Source organism: Fringilla coelebs, assembly GCF_963513975.1.
Source record: "Fringilla coelebs genome assembly, chromosome: 4".
In the NCBI taxonomy this organism is placed as follows: domain Eukaryota; kingdom Metazoa; phylum Chordata; class Aves; order Passeriformes; family Fringillidae; genus Fringilla; species Fringilla coelebs.
In genome coordinates this window covers 31944173-31960591 of record NC_140032.1, presented here as the reverse complement: position 1 = coordinate 31960591, position 16419 = coordinate 31944173, and the positions used below count along the sequence as shown (strand labels likewise).

At 35.8% G+C, this 16419-nt stretch overlaps 1 protein-coding gene across 13 annotated transcripts in view; it reads right to left on the bottom strand.

The window, feature by feature from the left end:
- SORBS2 (sorbin and SH3 domain containing 2) overlaps positions 1-16419 on the bottom strand; it is a gene marked incomplete at its 5' end in the record, with an annotated part of 144475 nt that overhangs the window by 26637 nt on the left and 101419 nt on the right. For 8 of the 13 annotated variants that reach the window (XM_084205056.1, XM_084205057.1, XM_084205052.1 and 5 more), the window contains 3 exons: positions 2017-2204; positions 2874-2926; positions 15828-15942. In XM_084205056.1, the coding sequence (XP_084061182.1) occupies positions 2017-2204; positions 2874-2926; positions 15828-15942 (356 nt within the window). Of the gene's footprint in view, positions 1-2016; positions 2205-2873; positions 2927-6639; positions 6697-8797; positions 8944-15802; positions 15943-16419 lie in introns of all 13 variants that reach the window. The other 5 variants (XM_084205049.1, XM_084205054.1, XM_084205055.1 and 2 more) reach the window with 3 other exon arrangements.

Here is a 16419-nt window from a genome sequence, read left to right as displayed (position 1 = left end):
CAGCTGCAAAAATGCACTCATGATAATTTAAACAACAAAAAGAATTCCTTATTAATTATGGAGATGTTATCTCCTCTACAACCCCTGCCATCAAAGCAACATAAGAAACCAGGCATTAATCGGGGATTAATTGGGATTTTTAAGCAGGTCAACAGACAATAAAAGCTGCAAAGGATTTAAAGATGAAGCCACACAACAAATCTAGACCTCAGGGTAATACTGACTTTTCCAACGGGGCATTCTGAAAAAGTTGTTTATGATTTTTAACCTGTAAAATACCCAGAGTTCACAGCATCCACATATTCTGGGATAGTTAAAATGAAGATTAATCTTCATATCAGATCAAATAGGAAATTTCTCCATGTCATTCACAGGTAACCTGCTCCTTCTATGTGTGGTAGTACTGAAGGGAGCAGTGTTTTGTACAGCTTATGCAGGGCAGAACAAGGTAGCTCAGGAAGTGCTGTACAAGTGTGAAGGAAGGTGTATCAGTTTACTGAGCCTAACCACAATGTAAAAGTAAAAATAACCCTTAGATTGACTTCCATAACAAAGGCCTGAGTTTTGAAGCTTTAAGACATATTTTTATGTACATGGTAGATCTGGAAGACACTACAAGACAAATTTGGAATGGTAGTCTTTCATAATTGTACTGAACTTTCAAAAATAGTCTCAAGCTTCAAACAGCTCAGTCTGCCTTCTAAAAAAAATGGAATTTAGATCTGAAACTGAAACACTTGAGTTCAAAATTCATGGTGATCAAACAGTTTATAATGTGCTCCTTCTTTAACAAATTGGTTTTTTTCAAGAAAAATTAACATTCTACAGGGGTCATAATGTTGGGAGAGAACAGTGTCACCTTCTGAAAGGTGACTGGCTGTGGAAGATATTCTTAATGGAAGGATTTTCAAACACAGGAAGTCACGCTTAGTGCTTGTTATTGGTGGTGGAGTCAAAGGCAAGTGGAATCTATTAATTTTTACTGCCTGGCCTGGTAAGCCAAGTGGATGAGTTATTCCACTTTTAAAATTACTGCTGTAACATTTTAGTGTTTTAAACGTTTAAAATACATTTGCTTTTCAACCACCTCACTCTCAATGTTCCTCACTGCTTCTCTTTGATACCCTCTGTTGCAGTCTGGATATTATGTTCTTTTCACTGAGAATTTACTGTTACAGAGGTTTACTGATTAGTATAGCTAAAAATAGAGCAAATAAGAGAAGAATAAAATAATAATTTGAACAGAAGGAGACATATTATATTCAATATTATTCTATATATTACTTCCATTTTATGTTTTACTGGAAGCTTTTTTGTCTTTCTAGAAAAACCCATCCAAACTTCCAAACCCAAATGAACAACTGACTCTGTGATCTCTTTCCTGGAGAGATGTGGAAAACAGTAACAGGATGGTGAGTTACTTGCCAAAAATAAGCTAATGAGATTGCATCAGCTGTACTAAATCCTTCCAAGGATTTAGAAAGTAAAAAATCAGACTATGGATGTCTTCTTGATTAAATTAGGTCCTGATAACTATGGATATTTTCTTGATTACATTAGGTCCTGATAACTGACAGCTAAGACATCAGCCATATATTTAAAAAGTCTACTACCCTGGACACACATCTTTAATCTTACAGGTTATTTGTGTCAATTTACTTTCTCAATATAATTAAACTAGTTTTAAAATCACAATAATCTAGTAAGACAGTAGTAGAGTTAATAAAAATACTAGGGTTTATATATTGTGATAGAATTCATAGTCTTCTTTTAGTCAATTCTCTTTTGTTAGAACAAGCAGTTGAAACTGGAAAATCCTTGTTACAAATCCAGCTTTCCAGCTTAAAATAACCCCTGTAAGAATAAACAAGTCAACCTTTCAGGAAAGGCCCAAAGCTGTTGCTTCACATCACATCCCCTAGGGACACGCACCGAGCGACAGCCGGCAGCTGCTACCAACAGAGAGTACAACACATCATCAGCAGTTTTCTGCTGACCAATGTGGTCTCCTCTTACCTTTAGCTCGTGATGGAGAAGAAGGAGATGAGCTAGTTAAAGGCTTCCTAAGGGTGGAACATGAGCCCTGTGTGTCTGTACGGCCCAGGTTAGGTCTGTTGGCGTTCTGATCGCTGTGTGCCCTCTGGTGACTCACAGCAGGCTCTGACTTCCTCCGCTTTCTGTAGTCACCTGCAGTACTTGCAGAACTGCAGAAAAAAGCAGTATCAGTAGCAGTCTGACTCTGAGATCAGAATTCAGGAATTTAAGAAATAAGGTTGTAATTATATTATTGGTTTATAGGTCAAAAAATGCTAAAATAAATAGATGAAAAACACATAAAGGGAAGAAGCATTGATCTCACATATCTTACAGCCTATTTCCCAGTGAAAAGATTAATTTGTTTTTGAGCTGATTGTTTTAAAGTTGTACACAACATTACTATGCCATTTTCCTTGAAATAAATGCATTGAGTTCTTTTAGACTATTTTTTGGAACTAGAGTTTAGGTGCAAAGATATGAAAAGGATAGAGACTGAGAACAGTCAAGACATCATGCTTAGGAAAACAGCACTATACACTGCAGGCAGTAAGGGTAAAGAATAAATCACTGCTGTTGAGAGAGAAGCTCAGGGATGTAAGTGGAAAGACCCAGAACACAGTGTGGTTAATTTAAATGCAAACACAAAGTCCTTGTAAAACTAAATTAAAATCTACACATCAGTATCAAAATCAACACTTCAAGCATCTAATTTGCCAATAGCTCACAAGGTGAACATTAAGATCTGACTCTTCATAAAATCTGCTCGTGTCAGGTCCCAAAGAAGACCCTCAGGCTGGATAATCTGTGTCTGCTGAAGTATAGATAGTACTTCTTACCTGGAGGGCCTGTCCAGGCCTCTGTCTGTTGAATAGTGATGATATAAGGAAGCCTGTGAAAACAAACACATGGATTATTATGTTTGTATTTGAAAAAAGAGTGACAATTTTTGTTTATCATGTTGGATGACTCCTTGTTACTCTGTGGCAAATCCTATAACAACAGCCCAGGATAATTAACATCCTGCCCACTCCATCACAGACACAGCAACATTTCATGAGAATAAATTAAGCAGCTTTCAAAAAGCATCACTAGATTTCATTACCTATTCTACTTTGGTAATTTTTTTCCTTTAAAGCATTGCTAAATAATGATCCCAAATCGTGCTTTTCTATATACTTTTCAAAACCAGACACAGAACAGCTGAAACAAATTTTTACTATAAAACCAGAAAAATCTGAAAATTATTCCTCTATGTACATGTGAGGTCTGAAAAGCTTCTTTTCATCCCTCAGTTACTCACCAAAATCCTACAATCAATAATAGACAGAAACTTTTGTCAATCCCATGATGCTTGTGGTGAGCAACTGGCCTTATATACCTTATAATCCTGGTAAAAACAGTTCTCACCACAGAAAATTAGTCATTGCTAATGGAGTTACAGATGTAGCTACGGAATGAACACTGGGAGATGCAACTTTCACAACTGTATTATTAATACAAAGTCAACATTAAATGACTACTGATTTTAAATCAACCATTTCAGGCCTTCAGTCAGAATTAAGTAATTTTACAATTCTGGTACCCAGGTATGAATCTAGAATGAACTTCATGGTTCCTGGGGTATTTCTTCATGGGTACAAAGCAGTCAGGTTCAAGAATTGAACTTCTTTCAAGTTCCTGCCATGTCATTTCAGCTTTCCATAACCCAACACACTAGAAATAGAACTATCATAATGGTTTCTAAGGTGCAGAAAATATTTTTTTCCCTTTATAGAGAGTCTTCATGGCTTTTTCCCTCATGGAAAAATCTTTGTCCTGAAGGACTGCCGAAGTAATGGCACTCATGGGCTGTACAAGTCCTTTCTTTTGTTGAATTTTTTTTTTCCCCAGTGATTTGATTTGCAAGTTCATGAACAGAACTTCACCCAGATCTGTTAACTGACACTTAGGTACAGCTCCAGAAGTCACCAGTAGTCTTAGAATATTTGTGAACAGATTTTTTAGGACTGTGAGGTGGGGAGAGCCACGCAAACATGCCACAATATGAAACAAATTGTATCTAAAACTTGAGCTAAGATAATTCCAAATGTTCACATAGCTCATATTTTCAAGTTTTTATTTACACCTTCTGAAGGCTTAAAAGTACTTTGTGACAACTCTCCCATCACTCTCCAAATGCAATGATTTTAAGATATATATGCAATACTATGAGGTCTGCCTGCAAAAAACCCATAGAAGCCAGACACAGTGTTGCTCACACCAACAGCCAGTATAACCACAGTAAGCAAAGGCCTCACGTCTGTGTGCTTCCCTACACTACCCATAAAACACACATTCAGCCTCTCCTGGAAAACACCTCAGTCACATTTCAAAACTGGCCACAACCGTCTTCCTTCTCTTGACCAGTCACTGCCATGGTCTGGAACCAGCCAGCAAGGAAACTCGGGACCACAGGTGATCTCTCAGAGCTGTTGCACAAGGTGGTGCAAACCCTGCAGATAAATTCATTGTGGATTCTTTTGTGCAGATGCCAACCACTTCCACTTGCTACCACTGTCCACCTGGGAGGTGACAGTGGCCAGATGGCCCTGAGGCAGGGATTGCTTCCCACCACCTGTAGTAGCTCCATGCCTGTACAGACCATGATGTCACTCCCAAGGGTGGAGCAGATCCTCACTCTCTCCTGTGGAAGGCTATGGGGTCACACAATGGAAATCACTCCAGAGGGAACTTCTTACCCACAGCATTCCCCAGGCTATACACAGATGGCTAGAAGTGAAGTGCCCATCATGCCAAAATTGACTGCTGGGTTACTGGCTTTCAGTTTTCATCCTTAAGATTCTTTTATCACCTTGAATGCAACTTGTCCTTTTATCCTTTATTTGATGCTGGCTTTGAAGTTTTTTCTCTATGACAGACGCTGTACGCTGCCCATTCTACAACACTAATTTTATTATAGGCATATTTTGTTCATAGAATGAGTGGAGTTTATACCTTCTCTCCACAGGTAGAGCTTCATTGATGTGACATATAAAGGAAAGGTGAAAGTAAACACTAGGTGTGGTTGGTTTTTACTACTTGTTTCACTGTTTGCAGCTGTCCTGTTATCTCTTGGGTGTTTATTGGCCTACTTTTAGATGGCCCAACTGAACACATCTCTCCCATCTCCAAAATAATTAGCCATCTTCCACAATATTCAGTACTGCTCTATATGAATAAAGGCAACTTGAAAAAAAATTAAATATTGGAGAGCAGAACTCCAAACTACCAAATAAAATCTTTTTTGAATACTTTGATTTAGTTTTACTAAAAAATTATATATATATATATATATATATATTAGAATTAGGCCAGTATTTTAGCTGTTTTCATGCATCAAGGCTTTAATGCTGACTAAAAATGGAGCTAGGGAAAGTAGGCAAAAGTAAAAGGAAAATAACAAATAGGCTTGTTTACATGATGGTTATAATGCTTTATCAAGTTATTTTGAATAGTCTCCCCCTCCAGAGAAGTATTAAGTGGCTGTCATTTTTGAACATGATTTATCATATTTAAAGATTATTAAAATTTCAAAATTAAAGAGAGGACTTCTTTTTAAATTAATCAAAGAGAAAACCAGTATTACTTAATAGCCATTTTACCCAGACCTACTAAATATGGGAACATTTCAAAGTCATGTTAGGGCTTTTAAATTGTCTTCCTTGAAATAGTGAAAACCAAGGAGTATTAGAAAAGGCCTTGAAGCTTTTTCTTTCAGAGAACTGGGCCCAAATTTCACAACTATAAGTTTTTCCTAGATATATAGAGAGCTTAAAATCAAACCAGAGTAAATTGCAAACAGTTAACAATTTAAGACCACAATTTAAGTTTAACTTTTGGAGAAACTACAGAAGATGAGAGTGAATCGCAAATATGGATGAAGTAAAGCCACCACATGAAGCAAAGTTTCCAGTAGAGGATTCACTGACTTTTGCCCTAACACTGTAAAAATGGGGAGGGAGTGGAGAAGGAATGAAAGCCTGAATCTCTCCCACTCAGAGTAAGGCAATGTCAGCCCACTACCTGATCTTGATTAATTTTATTTGGAGTACTGACAGCAACTGTCAATCCTGAGTCATAAATTACAAAAGTACTATTAATTGCTGTTTTACCTGATGAGCAACCTTATTCATAAATACTTAATTGGAGAAATGACAGCTTAGCCACAAAGGCTCTCACTTGACGCACAGATTTTGCGGTCAGATATTTTAATAAAAAAATATACTGTTCCAATGGATTAATTGAGCAATGCACTTGCCCAACTCTGAAAAGTGGGAATTTGTCAAAGAGTTAGAGACATATGGAGTGTTGTGTAATTCTGGGTGTTAATCTCTGAGAAGTTTTGGGTATAAGGACTCACAGTTCCTAGGATAATAAGATCAACATCCAAATGCACTAGTGATCTGGAAAGATATGAAGACAAAGATACAATGATTGTGAATTAGAAATGTCTCATAGCTATCAGAAGGAAACCACTAAATTTTAACAAACCTAAGATATAAATGGTGAGCATTCCAACCCTTCTTCCCAAGAGAATCATCTGAAAAAGAACCATTCATTTACCTCATTGGAAACACCAGAAGAACTGTCTTGAACATAGTCCAAAAGCTTTTTAGGTGGCTGCATCATAAAAGCAGAAGTGTAGAGATGAAATGGAGTAGGATCAATGGCAGCAAGGAATGAAACATGTGGAAAAGGTGACACAATTAGAAATTAAGTGTTGACAGCGTCAGATACAAAGAGTGACACACATGGGTAGACTGGAAGGATAAATGTGCTATTTTTAAAATATCTTAATAAAATGTTAGTAACTTTAGGTGGTAAAATTTACAACTGGAAGGGTTGAATAAATACTAGCAGTTTTTAACACTGAAAGAGAAGTCTAAAGCATCACAGTTATGCTCTCTTGGAGGAATTTCAATATATTTTATCTTAAAAGTTATTGTTATCAGTAAAATATTGTTGAGATAGGGTTATTCAGAAGAATTTATCTGTACTGTTTCTGCCCACCTAGAGGGAGAAATGATAATACCACATGAATGGCAGGATAATGGAGATAAAAAGTAATCCATGACAATGTGATATCATTATAGACCACTGCACAAGAAATTAAACCCAGATATATTTACCTTTATTTCTTTTTAAAATTTTCACAGGGTATTCAATGGGTAATTTTTAAAATGCTATGAATAAATCATTAAGGTTTTAAAAGAGTGTATATGATTTGCTTTCTCTTCTGCTCTCCCTGAAGCAGCAGGGAGTTTTAATTTTGGCTTATGGCTAGTTACAGAAGGGACTAAGGTGCCTGGGTCCAGGGTGTCTTCCAAGGCCCTGTGTCAAGTGCTCAGGCTCCTCATGTAGCTGGCATGTCACTAATTAAAATTGTGATAGGCCTCCAGAAAATTGTTGGCTGACAGGGAAAGAAAAGAATGGGGATATTTTAAAATCCTGATACTCTCAAGCTCATTTCTTCTTTAGATTGTCTGTCTGTGGCCAGCTTTTTGAACTCAAAAAGTTTCTGCTTTTTGAACTCAAAAAATCTTGGGGAAGATCTTGGAGAGCTATGGGAATGCTTAAAAAGACTGAGGGAGTGCTTAGGTTTACTTCCCTCCTTTTTCTAAGGGGATTTTAACTTCTTTTAGTTTTCTGCCTGTCTGGATATTCCAACTATCCTCTTAGACACTCTTCTGGGATGAAGACATTTGCTATCCTTTTTCCTAAAGATGTTAGAGTGGACAGGAAAGAATTTGAGCTCTGTGGAGCCAGAGAGGGAGTGTGAAAAGCAAGAGGCGCATCTCCAACCTAGTTGTTAAGGCGTTGTGCAGGGGGGAAGTGAAACCTAGTTCTCAGTCTTTCCTCAAGGACAATGTTACTGTTTTACCTTTGTAAAAAATATACAGCCTTAGGTGTTTAGATACAATTAAGCCTATGGTATTTGCAGAAGAACTGCAAGTGCTTAGGAAATCAAAGGTGAAAATTTGAGATATTTCTGATTTTTAGGTGTTTTGGCCAGATGGAACTCTTCAGGTTTATAATTTTAGACTAAGTGCTGGCAGCAGGTCTAAACCAGCAGCTGTTTGCCAGAGCCCTTTTTTTGGGTAATGGCTATTTGTGAAAATTGGAGCAGAACTGAAGTCTGTCCATTCAAACAGGTGTCCAGCTTGAAAACAGAGCAAACCCATATCTCTGTGTTCAGGTAAAAAATACATATTCTGCATGTATGCATATAAGAGATGAAGAAAAGGGAAAAAAATCTCAGTAGTTCCTGCTCTAAGAAATTTGTTTCTGGCTTCATATATTTAAATTTAGATCTGGTCATTTAAGTAAAATATATGATCTGTAACTTAGCTTCCCTAACGCAAATTGTCATATTTTTCCATCCTAGAAGATTGTTCAAAAATAATCCAGCCAAATGAAAAAAGTTTAGGGAATCCAGTAAACACACTGTTTTATCATGGAATTTGTCTTGTTATTAAATACTTACACACTACTATTTATCTAATACATACTCCTCATTAAAGCTACTACTGTAACTACTCTAGCAAGTTAAGAGTCTGTTTGAAGAAAATACTTACATTCATGGGACTTTACTGCCCTTTCTCAGAAAAACCCCTTATATTAATTTTACTGGCTTATACTTTCTGAATTTGGTAATTTGAACTCCTCATTCTTAAAATATTTTTTCCTAAAGTGGAAATATTAATATTCTGTCCTCACTTACCGGACGTCCAAACTCCAGCTCTGAAAAGAATTTATACCAGGGTTCGTTTTCTAAATCTATGTCATCTGGGTTTATGCGATCAGTCTGGAGCAGTTGTGAAGGAAAAGGGAAGGAAAAGGCACACACTGAGCAAAGTGCTAGAAATGCTATGTCACTTTAACAACAAACACACAGACATAGAACAAATATGGGGAAAGAAATGGAATAAAATCAAAGAATGAAGATGGTATTTAAGATAGAGAATATTCGTTCAAGAGCTGTCATTCACTGGTAGCTTTAATATTTTTCTCTTTGTTGATGTTCTTCCAAGGCCTGGAAGATGTTAAACATTTTAAAATTACACTCTTAAAGCTAAGAGGGCCCTTTGACCTTTTCTTTAACATCACTGCATTAGTTAATTTCATTTAATGCTGCTAAAGATTCCTTGTTAGGAAGATGTTTTAAATGATTGTCTTCTCCAGCACAGGCAGGAAATTGCCCATCAGATCAGCAATAAACACACAACTTTATCTGCATTGCTTTTGGTCATTCTTTGTCTTCTCACAAAGCATGTTAATTCTGAATCTTGATGTCTTGAAGCAAGCACTGAGCAGAGATAAGGAATATCCATCATGCAAGCATCACTATGTTAAAAAGCCACTTCAGCATATGAAAAGGAACTGGTATATTTTAAATCATATGGTGAAAAGATAGGGAACAAAAAAATTATTCCATAATATTTGTTTCAGCAGTACTGTGAAATGCTTTATCTTGCATAGCCTTGTTGACATAATGAAGCATTTTTTATCAACAGTGGAATACATTGTTTTCATCTGAAAATTCTCACAATCAAGGGATAAAGTAGCAATTGAGGATGGTATTAAGGAAATTCTTCAGTGAACAGAAGAATAATTGACTGATTTATTCAAGCAGCATGAAAGCATGACGGTGCAAAACAGTACAGCTCTCAATGGGATATCTAATCAACTGTAAACTTGGCTGCATTAATTACTTTCTAAATAGCTTCAGTTTCTTTGTAGCATCTGATGTAGGCTTTCATGCAGCACAGAATTACAGTGAACTGTTGGCTTACAGATCTCTGAAACAGAAAAATCCTCTTGTTAAAGACATTTCTGAATTTAAAATTTGCTTCTCCAGAATTGTAATTATCAGAACCTAGACACTAATTATGGTGTGCCCTAGAAAGCAATCATCAAAGAAGACAGGGTCCTGCATAAAGAATAACACTGGTGATCAAGCATGTAACACTTTTTCCTCCAACCGAACTGCCACCAATAGACTGGAGCAACCACACACAGCTATTTCTGTTTTCTGCAAGAGATAACACTGTGCTTTTGACCATTTCAGGTAATTAAACATTTTACAGCACTTTTCTTGCTGCTTTTGGTGTTACTGGGACAGCCTGCCAACTCTGCTCTGTTGAAAGGTAAACAATCCTTCAGAACTACCTTGGTGCTCACATATCTGTGAGCTGTTCATGCAATATCTGGACCCCAGCTGTAGTTTTATACACTTATCTTCACAATGCCCTTTCAAGTAAGAGAAGTAGTATTCCTGTGAATGCAGAGGGAAGTCAATGTCACTGATGAAAAAACTTGCTGTGCTCCACAGAAGGGTTAGGAAGTAAAGCTCCTCTGGAGTTTTGCCCTTACATTTCCACCAGCTACAGCCGTACCTCAGCAGTACTGATGACAACTGCTTGAACTCAGCTATAGACATCCAAGTCTTTCATAGAGAAACACTGCTGAAATTAGTTTCATCAACTGACTACTAAAATGTGGGAATTTAATAGAGACTAGGACTAATTTAAGAAAAAACCACAGGATTCTCATCTACAGAGATAAGAAGGCACGAGGGCAAAAAATGACAGATGCAAAACACAGAAGATAACTATGCTGTATATCAACTTGATATACAGGAATTACAGGAAATGCTTGCCATATTTAGAGGTTTTTTTGCTTATCTTAAAAATAAAAATCCACAATTTGCATCTGGATAATCTGAGAAGACATTACAAAACAATTATTTTCCATCCCTTCTCCAAACTAAGTTACTGTATGTTGAAATATTGCATGTTTTTACCTTTATATTTGACCAAGAAATTAATTTTCACAGAAATGTTGATGTCAACAAATGGGTGTATTTACGCAAAACAAACAAACAAACAAATAATTTTAAATGTACATAAGATTAGAACTGTGGAACTTTTGGCCCTAGAAGTCCTGGCCTACTGACATTACTCTGAGCCTCAAGGTGCCCTGAAGAGCAGCAGCAGGGAGGCAGAACACACTGACAGATCAACTGGGCTCCACTACACCTGCCAAGGAGATAAAAATGAGAATGAGAGTTGCCTTCCTTTTCAACTTCAAATACTCTTGCAATTAGCTGCAAGGATAGGAACCCTTGTGTTTCTGCTGGTAAAGAAAAATCTAGAAATAAGGTATTTTATCTAGTTTCTAAGTTCTCATTTCTTCTTGGGTAGCATATAAAATCAGGCTGTTAAAAAGTATGTAAAACTAACTCCATGCAGCCAAATCCACTTTAATTTACAGCTTCAACCGCAGAGGGCAGCAAACAAAAAGAAACTGAGCACTAAAGTCTGCAAATTCCCTCCTGCTGGCAGTTCTGGAGATGGCTGCAATCCCTGTTCTACCAAGATCAATACACAGGCAATTGATTTTTTGGGGCTTTTGGATTCAGTTTTGCTGACAGAGCTTTTTCTGTTATCTCCCCTTCTAAGAGACTTAAAATGAATGAATCATTTTGACTTAGAAGCTGCACTTGGCTTAGTGTCACTAAGTATCTCCCAAACTACTGGAATAGAAAGTAAAAGCAAAAAAGTTAAATCCCTTTTTATGACTTGCTAGTCAAATGATGTTCCTACAATCTATTCTTCATCTGGCAATTTAGTAATGTTTTGATTATTCATTGAAAATATACTACTGAAGACCACTAAGTAACTTCATTCCTTTTGCCTTTTGCACCAGATGTTCAACACAACACTGCATCAGCATACTCAAGTGTAGAACATGGACAATGAACAAAATTACATCTGTAGTATTACATGTAGCTTTGCCTGTTCTTGGTTTGATACACAAATAGACATCCACAGGTAATAATCAAAACTGTCCATTTAAACTCATGAGTTAAATAGCTCTTAGATGTAGATCAGTATTTTGCATGTTCAGACACCAAACTGAAGCCAGTCTGGAACAGAGGGCTGAGATGCCTGTTGTAAATTTGGCTTTGGCATTTTATTATCGCTAAAGAGTTTTCTTTCAATTTTTTTTTTTCCTTTTGGACTACTTTTTAATAGCTGTGGTAACTCCAAGTCTACTACCAGATGGACTTAGTGTATTTCTTTATGAGAAGAAATATTTCCAATTTTTCACTACACTAAAAACCAAACCAAACCAAAAACGACAGACGTACATCATGGAACAAGCCCAGTCTATTTCTGGTATTTGACAAAACAGTAATTTAGAAAAATTTATTCTAATCATGAATTCCACTTGCATATAAACTCAGTAGAAAATCTGTATGTCACACAGAGATTAAAAAGTCTAGAACTAAAATTTAACCTCACAGTTTTATTTGACTAGCACATGTATACTTTAACCCTTAGAGTAAAATAACTAATGAAAATAGAGGCATTGCATGTACCAGTTTTATGAGGTCTTTTTTTACAGTAACATTGAGATCTTTCCTTACATACTCTACTGCAAAAATAAATATATGTATGGAGGAATTGCTTCTCATATATAAAAGGTAGAAACTAGTAAAAAAAATTTAATTTCATTTTCACATGAGTAAGATTAAGTTGTTACATTGCTATTTACTTATTAATGGAAAGTAAACATTCATTTTAGGAAACAAGTCCGTCATTTGGATGATATTGGAGAAAAAGAGGAATATTTAGCTGAATTGCAGACACTGGAGGTAGAAACATACATCAAAACAACTTTCGTACCACCCTATGAGTGGCTTCTTGAAATAGGAAAAATAGGAGCTGTATAACCATGTCTGGTAAGACTATTTAATGCTTTAATATCACAAACTTTTACGGTAATCTCAAAGTACTAATCCCAAACCTCTCCTTTTTGCTGATTTTTTATACTCTTACAAATTCAAATTATGGAAGAAACCACACTAATTTCCTGTTTCATGGAAGAGGCTACTACACAATACAGCAGTTTGAAACTACACTCATCCTTCTGCATCTATAACAATTAGTGATCCCTAACCAATCTATCCATTTCATGTTTCTTACTAGGTCAATGTTTTAGTTTATTATTTCTCACATTGTTTTGATTAATGCAGATTTTCTTTTAATCAGTGAGGATCTGCTGCATAACATTTCCCACTAAATGTTAGCTTCACACTGAATCTCTATTTCTTTTATTCTTGCCATGTTCTCATCTCCCCATTAATCAGGACTGATTCCAATCTGCTACCTACACCAATAAAGGGAATGCTAATCTCTTGAGTCTGATTTGTCAGACTTGACAAATTATGATACAAGGTAGCTGTAATATTTTTAACAGTTCACTTTGCCATCAAAACTACAATCTTGTAGACATGGAAATTATTTAATTTTTAAAAACTTGGGGATTTGGAGTGTTAGGAAAACTCCCTTTGACTTCTTTGATTTTGACAAAACTAATAAAGTATCACTTTCTTCTTCAGACACTATAAATGTCCGTCCTTTGCAATATTAATTTACCACATTTATTTTATATTCCACATTTTATTACTACTTTCCTTCAGTATCATCGAAACAATTTTTCAGACATTAGAAATCAAATCTTTTGCGATTATTAAGATGGAAGATTTAATTCATGCAGTACTGACACATTTGAGAATTTGGAATTTTCATCTGAATTTGGAACCAATGTATTATTTTCAGATGTCAGCTTTTCCTACGCACAATGAAAAGAGCTTTTGACCTGCTTTGCTGATCATTCTTTAAGAAGTTAGTTTTAATTTCTATATCCCATTCAATGAATACAAGGAAAGGAAATACTTCAGTGAAACAGATTAATTTTCTGCTTGTAACATGGTCCAAAGGAAGTATCTTAATTATATAAAGCTAAATAGCATCTTTATCAACAGTAGACATTCCAGATTGGTGAAACTGTGATAGCCCCCTATTTTTTTCAACTATGTTACACTAGTGTCACCAAAACTTTCACCTTATAATAATTTCCAATTTTTTTTTCACCTCTGAATAATACATAAACAAAAAACCTGTTAATTCTGTACATGAATGTACTTTCCTCAGCTTTAAAAATTTCTTTTCCAATGAGATGGTTCCTTGTATGCACATCAGCTAAGCTTAAGCTTCAAGATGGCAAAGTATAACCTTACCCTTGGTGAATATTGCTTAGTAAGTAACATGACTACAACATGACTAAAACTTTTCTGCATGACACCATTTTAATGACCAACAAAGCTCAAAATTCCATCTCTTGGTTCAGATTAGCAAAAGTAAAATGCATAAGCAAGTGGAAAAAAGATTCAGGAACAGTCAGCAAACTTCATTTTCTTGTTATTTCATTACTTTGCTAAAATTGAAAAAATATAGCTCTGACAATATTCACCAGCACTGAAATGGTTATATGAATTATTTTTGTTCACATTGCAGTAGCAAAAAATGTAATTTATTAGAAAAGTGAGGCCATTCTTGGAATACACTGAAATCAGTGTAATTTTCTTATTTTTATTTTGAATCTGCTATTACACTTTGGCATTGGGAAAACTGGAAAATTACCTCAGTGTTTATAATGTAGCCATGGCACTCAAAAAGTGCTCAGGACAAATGACACTGCCATTTAGATAAAATTTTTTGTTAAGTTCATCTGCACTCAGACACAAATTATATTTATTCATGACCAGTTCCTACAGAAATGCCAATTTCCTCTTTGAAAAACACATCGATTCTGCAAGAACTCAATTTCACAGAAAAAGAGCTTCGTGTTTTCTAGCTAACAAAAAATAGATTCCTGCAAAGACCACAAAAACAAAGGAAAAGGTGCTTGGTTCAGATGTTTCACACTGTTGATATACTGCATATTCTAAAATTTAATAATTTCCTCAATTTGTTTTAAATTGGCAAAATCAATTCTGTGAACAAGCATGTAATACAGAAGCAAATAACAATCCAGTACTCATTTCATAAACCTCTTCCTTAAAACTGGACTCCCTCAAACATTTCAACCTCACAGTAAAAGACCAAGAAAAGAAAATATCACCATTGATACATAACAGCTTTTCTAAAATAAGAAAATGTTAAGATAGCACAAAGTTAAATATGAAGGGCTGGGTGAATGTGCCTTTCAGCAAATGAAAACTTCTTCTAATTGTCATTTTGCAAGTCTTAAGCATAGCTTTATTCCACAATTGCTGTAATTATTCAGAAACTAGGAATAAAGACTTCTAATTACATGTTAATGTACACTCATTCATAATGTACATTCACTCAAATCACAGAGTATTTGAGGCTGGAAAGGACCCCCATAGGTCATCTAGCCCAACCTCCTGCTAAAGGTAGGTCTAATCATATCAGGTTGCTCAGGGCTGTGTTCAGGCAAGTCCTGTCTGGGCAACCTTGGCCAGTATTTGACCAAAATCTCCTTAGATATACAATTCAGCACATCCTGAAAATGCAAGTATCTTATTTTTTATGCATTAATTATACAGATATCATACGTGCTGTTAATACTACTGAAAATAAGTGCTGTAGATGCACACCAATTAGAAAAACCAGTTTCCATCTGTTTTGTCTATCATCCATGAGGTTTTCACAATGGTGATTTCTTGGAAACACCAGAAGATGTAAGTTAAGCAGATAAGACAAACCCAATTTTTCAATACAACCATCAGATAAGAGCAAAGACAAATTGCTGCAAAATTGTATTTGAAAAAGGACCTTCAATATTCTTCCAAATAGCAATTATTAATAGTAAATAACAAAAAGATAAGCTCTTACCAAATCTCTTACTATACTACCCATTTCATTTGTGTGTCTTACCGGTCTTTCATGTTCAAGGATCGATGACTTCCCCGGCTCATACTCAAAAATACTTCTTGGTTCAGAACGGAACTTGCGAGTATCTACCTTTCTGTCAGGAGGATCCCAGTCATTCCTAAACAACAAATACAAGTAACTGAGCTGATTTACTGTCACCACCTTGTGATTTACAGCTCTGTACAACAGAATCCTGCAAAGCCAGATGATGTTCAGAACAGCTAATATTTCCAGATCTCAGCTGTGGAACACCTAGCCTGGCATCCCAGTGTTTTATTGTAACATCTGAACCTGTTTAGAGCAGGTATGCTCAGAACAGCAGGAAGAATACTAGAGATGTCCAGCCTGTGATCACTCATATTTTTCTTTTAACTAGTAGAGCAGTTTAAAAACTACCCTGGCATACGTCAAAAAAAAACCATTGAAAATAACTATACATGTTTTGTGCACTATGTTAATATAGGCAAGTGGTAGATATTTTTGCCATCACATAATATGATAATAAGGCCATATTGAAAAAGTTATAAAATTGTCTGAGGCAAAAAATTAGGAATTCTTTTAAAAGTCTGTGTGATGATCATCAGCCTGATCTGTA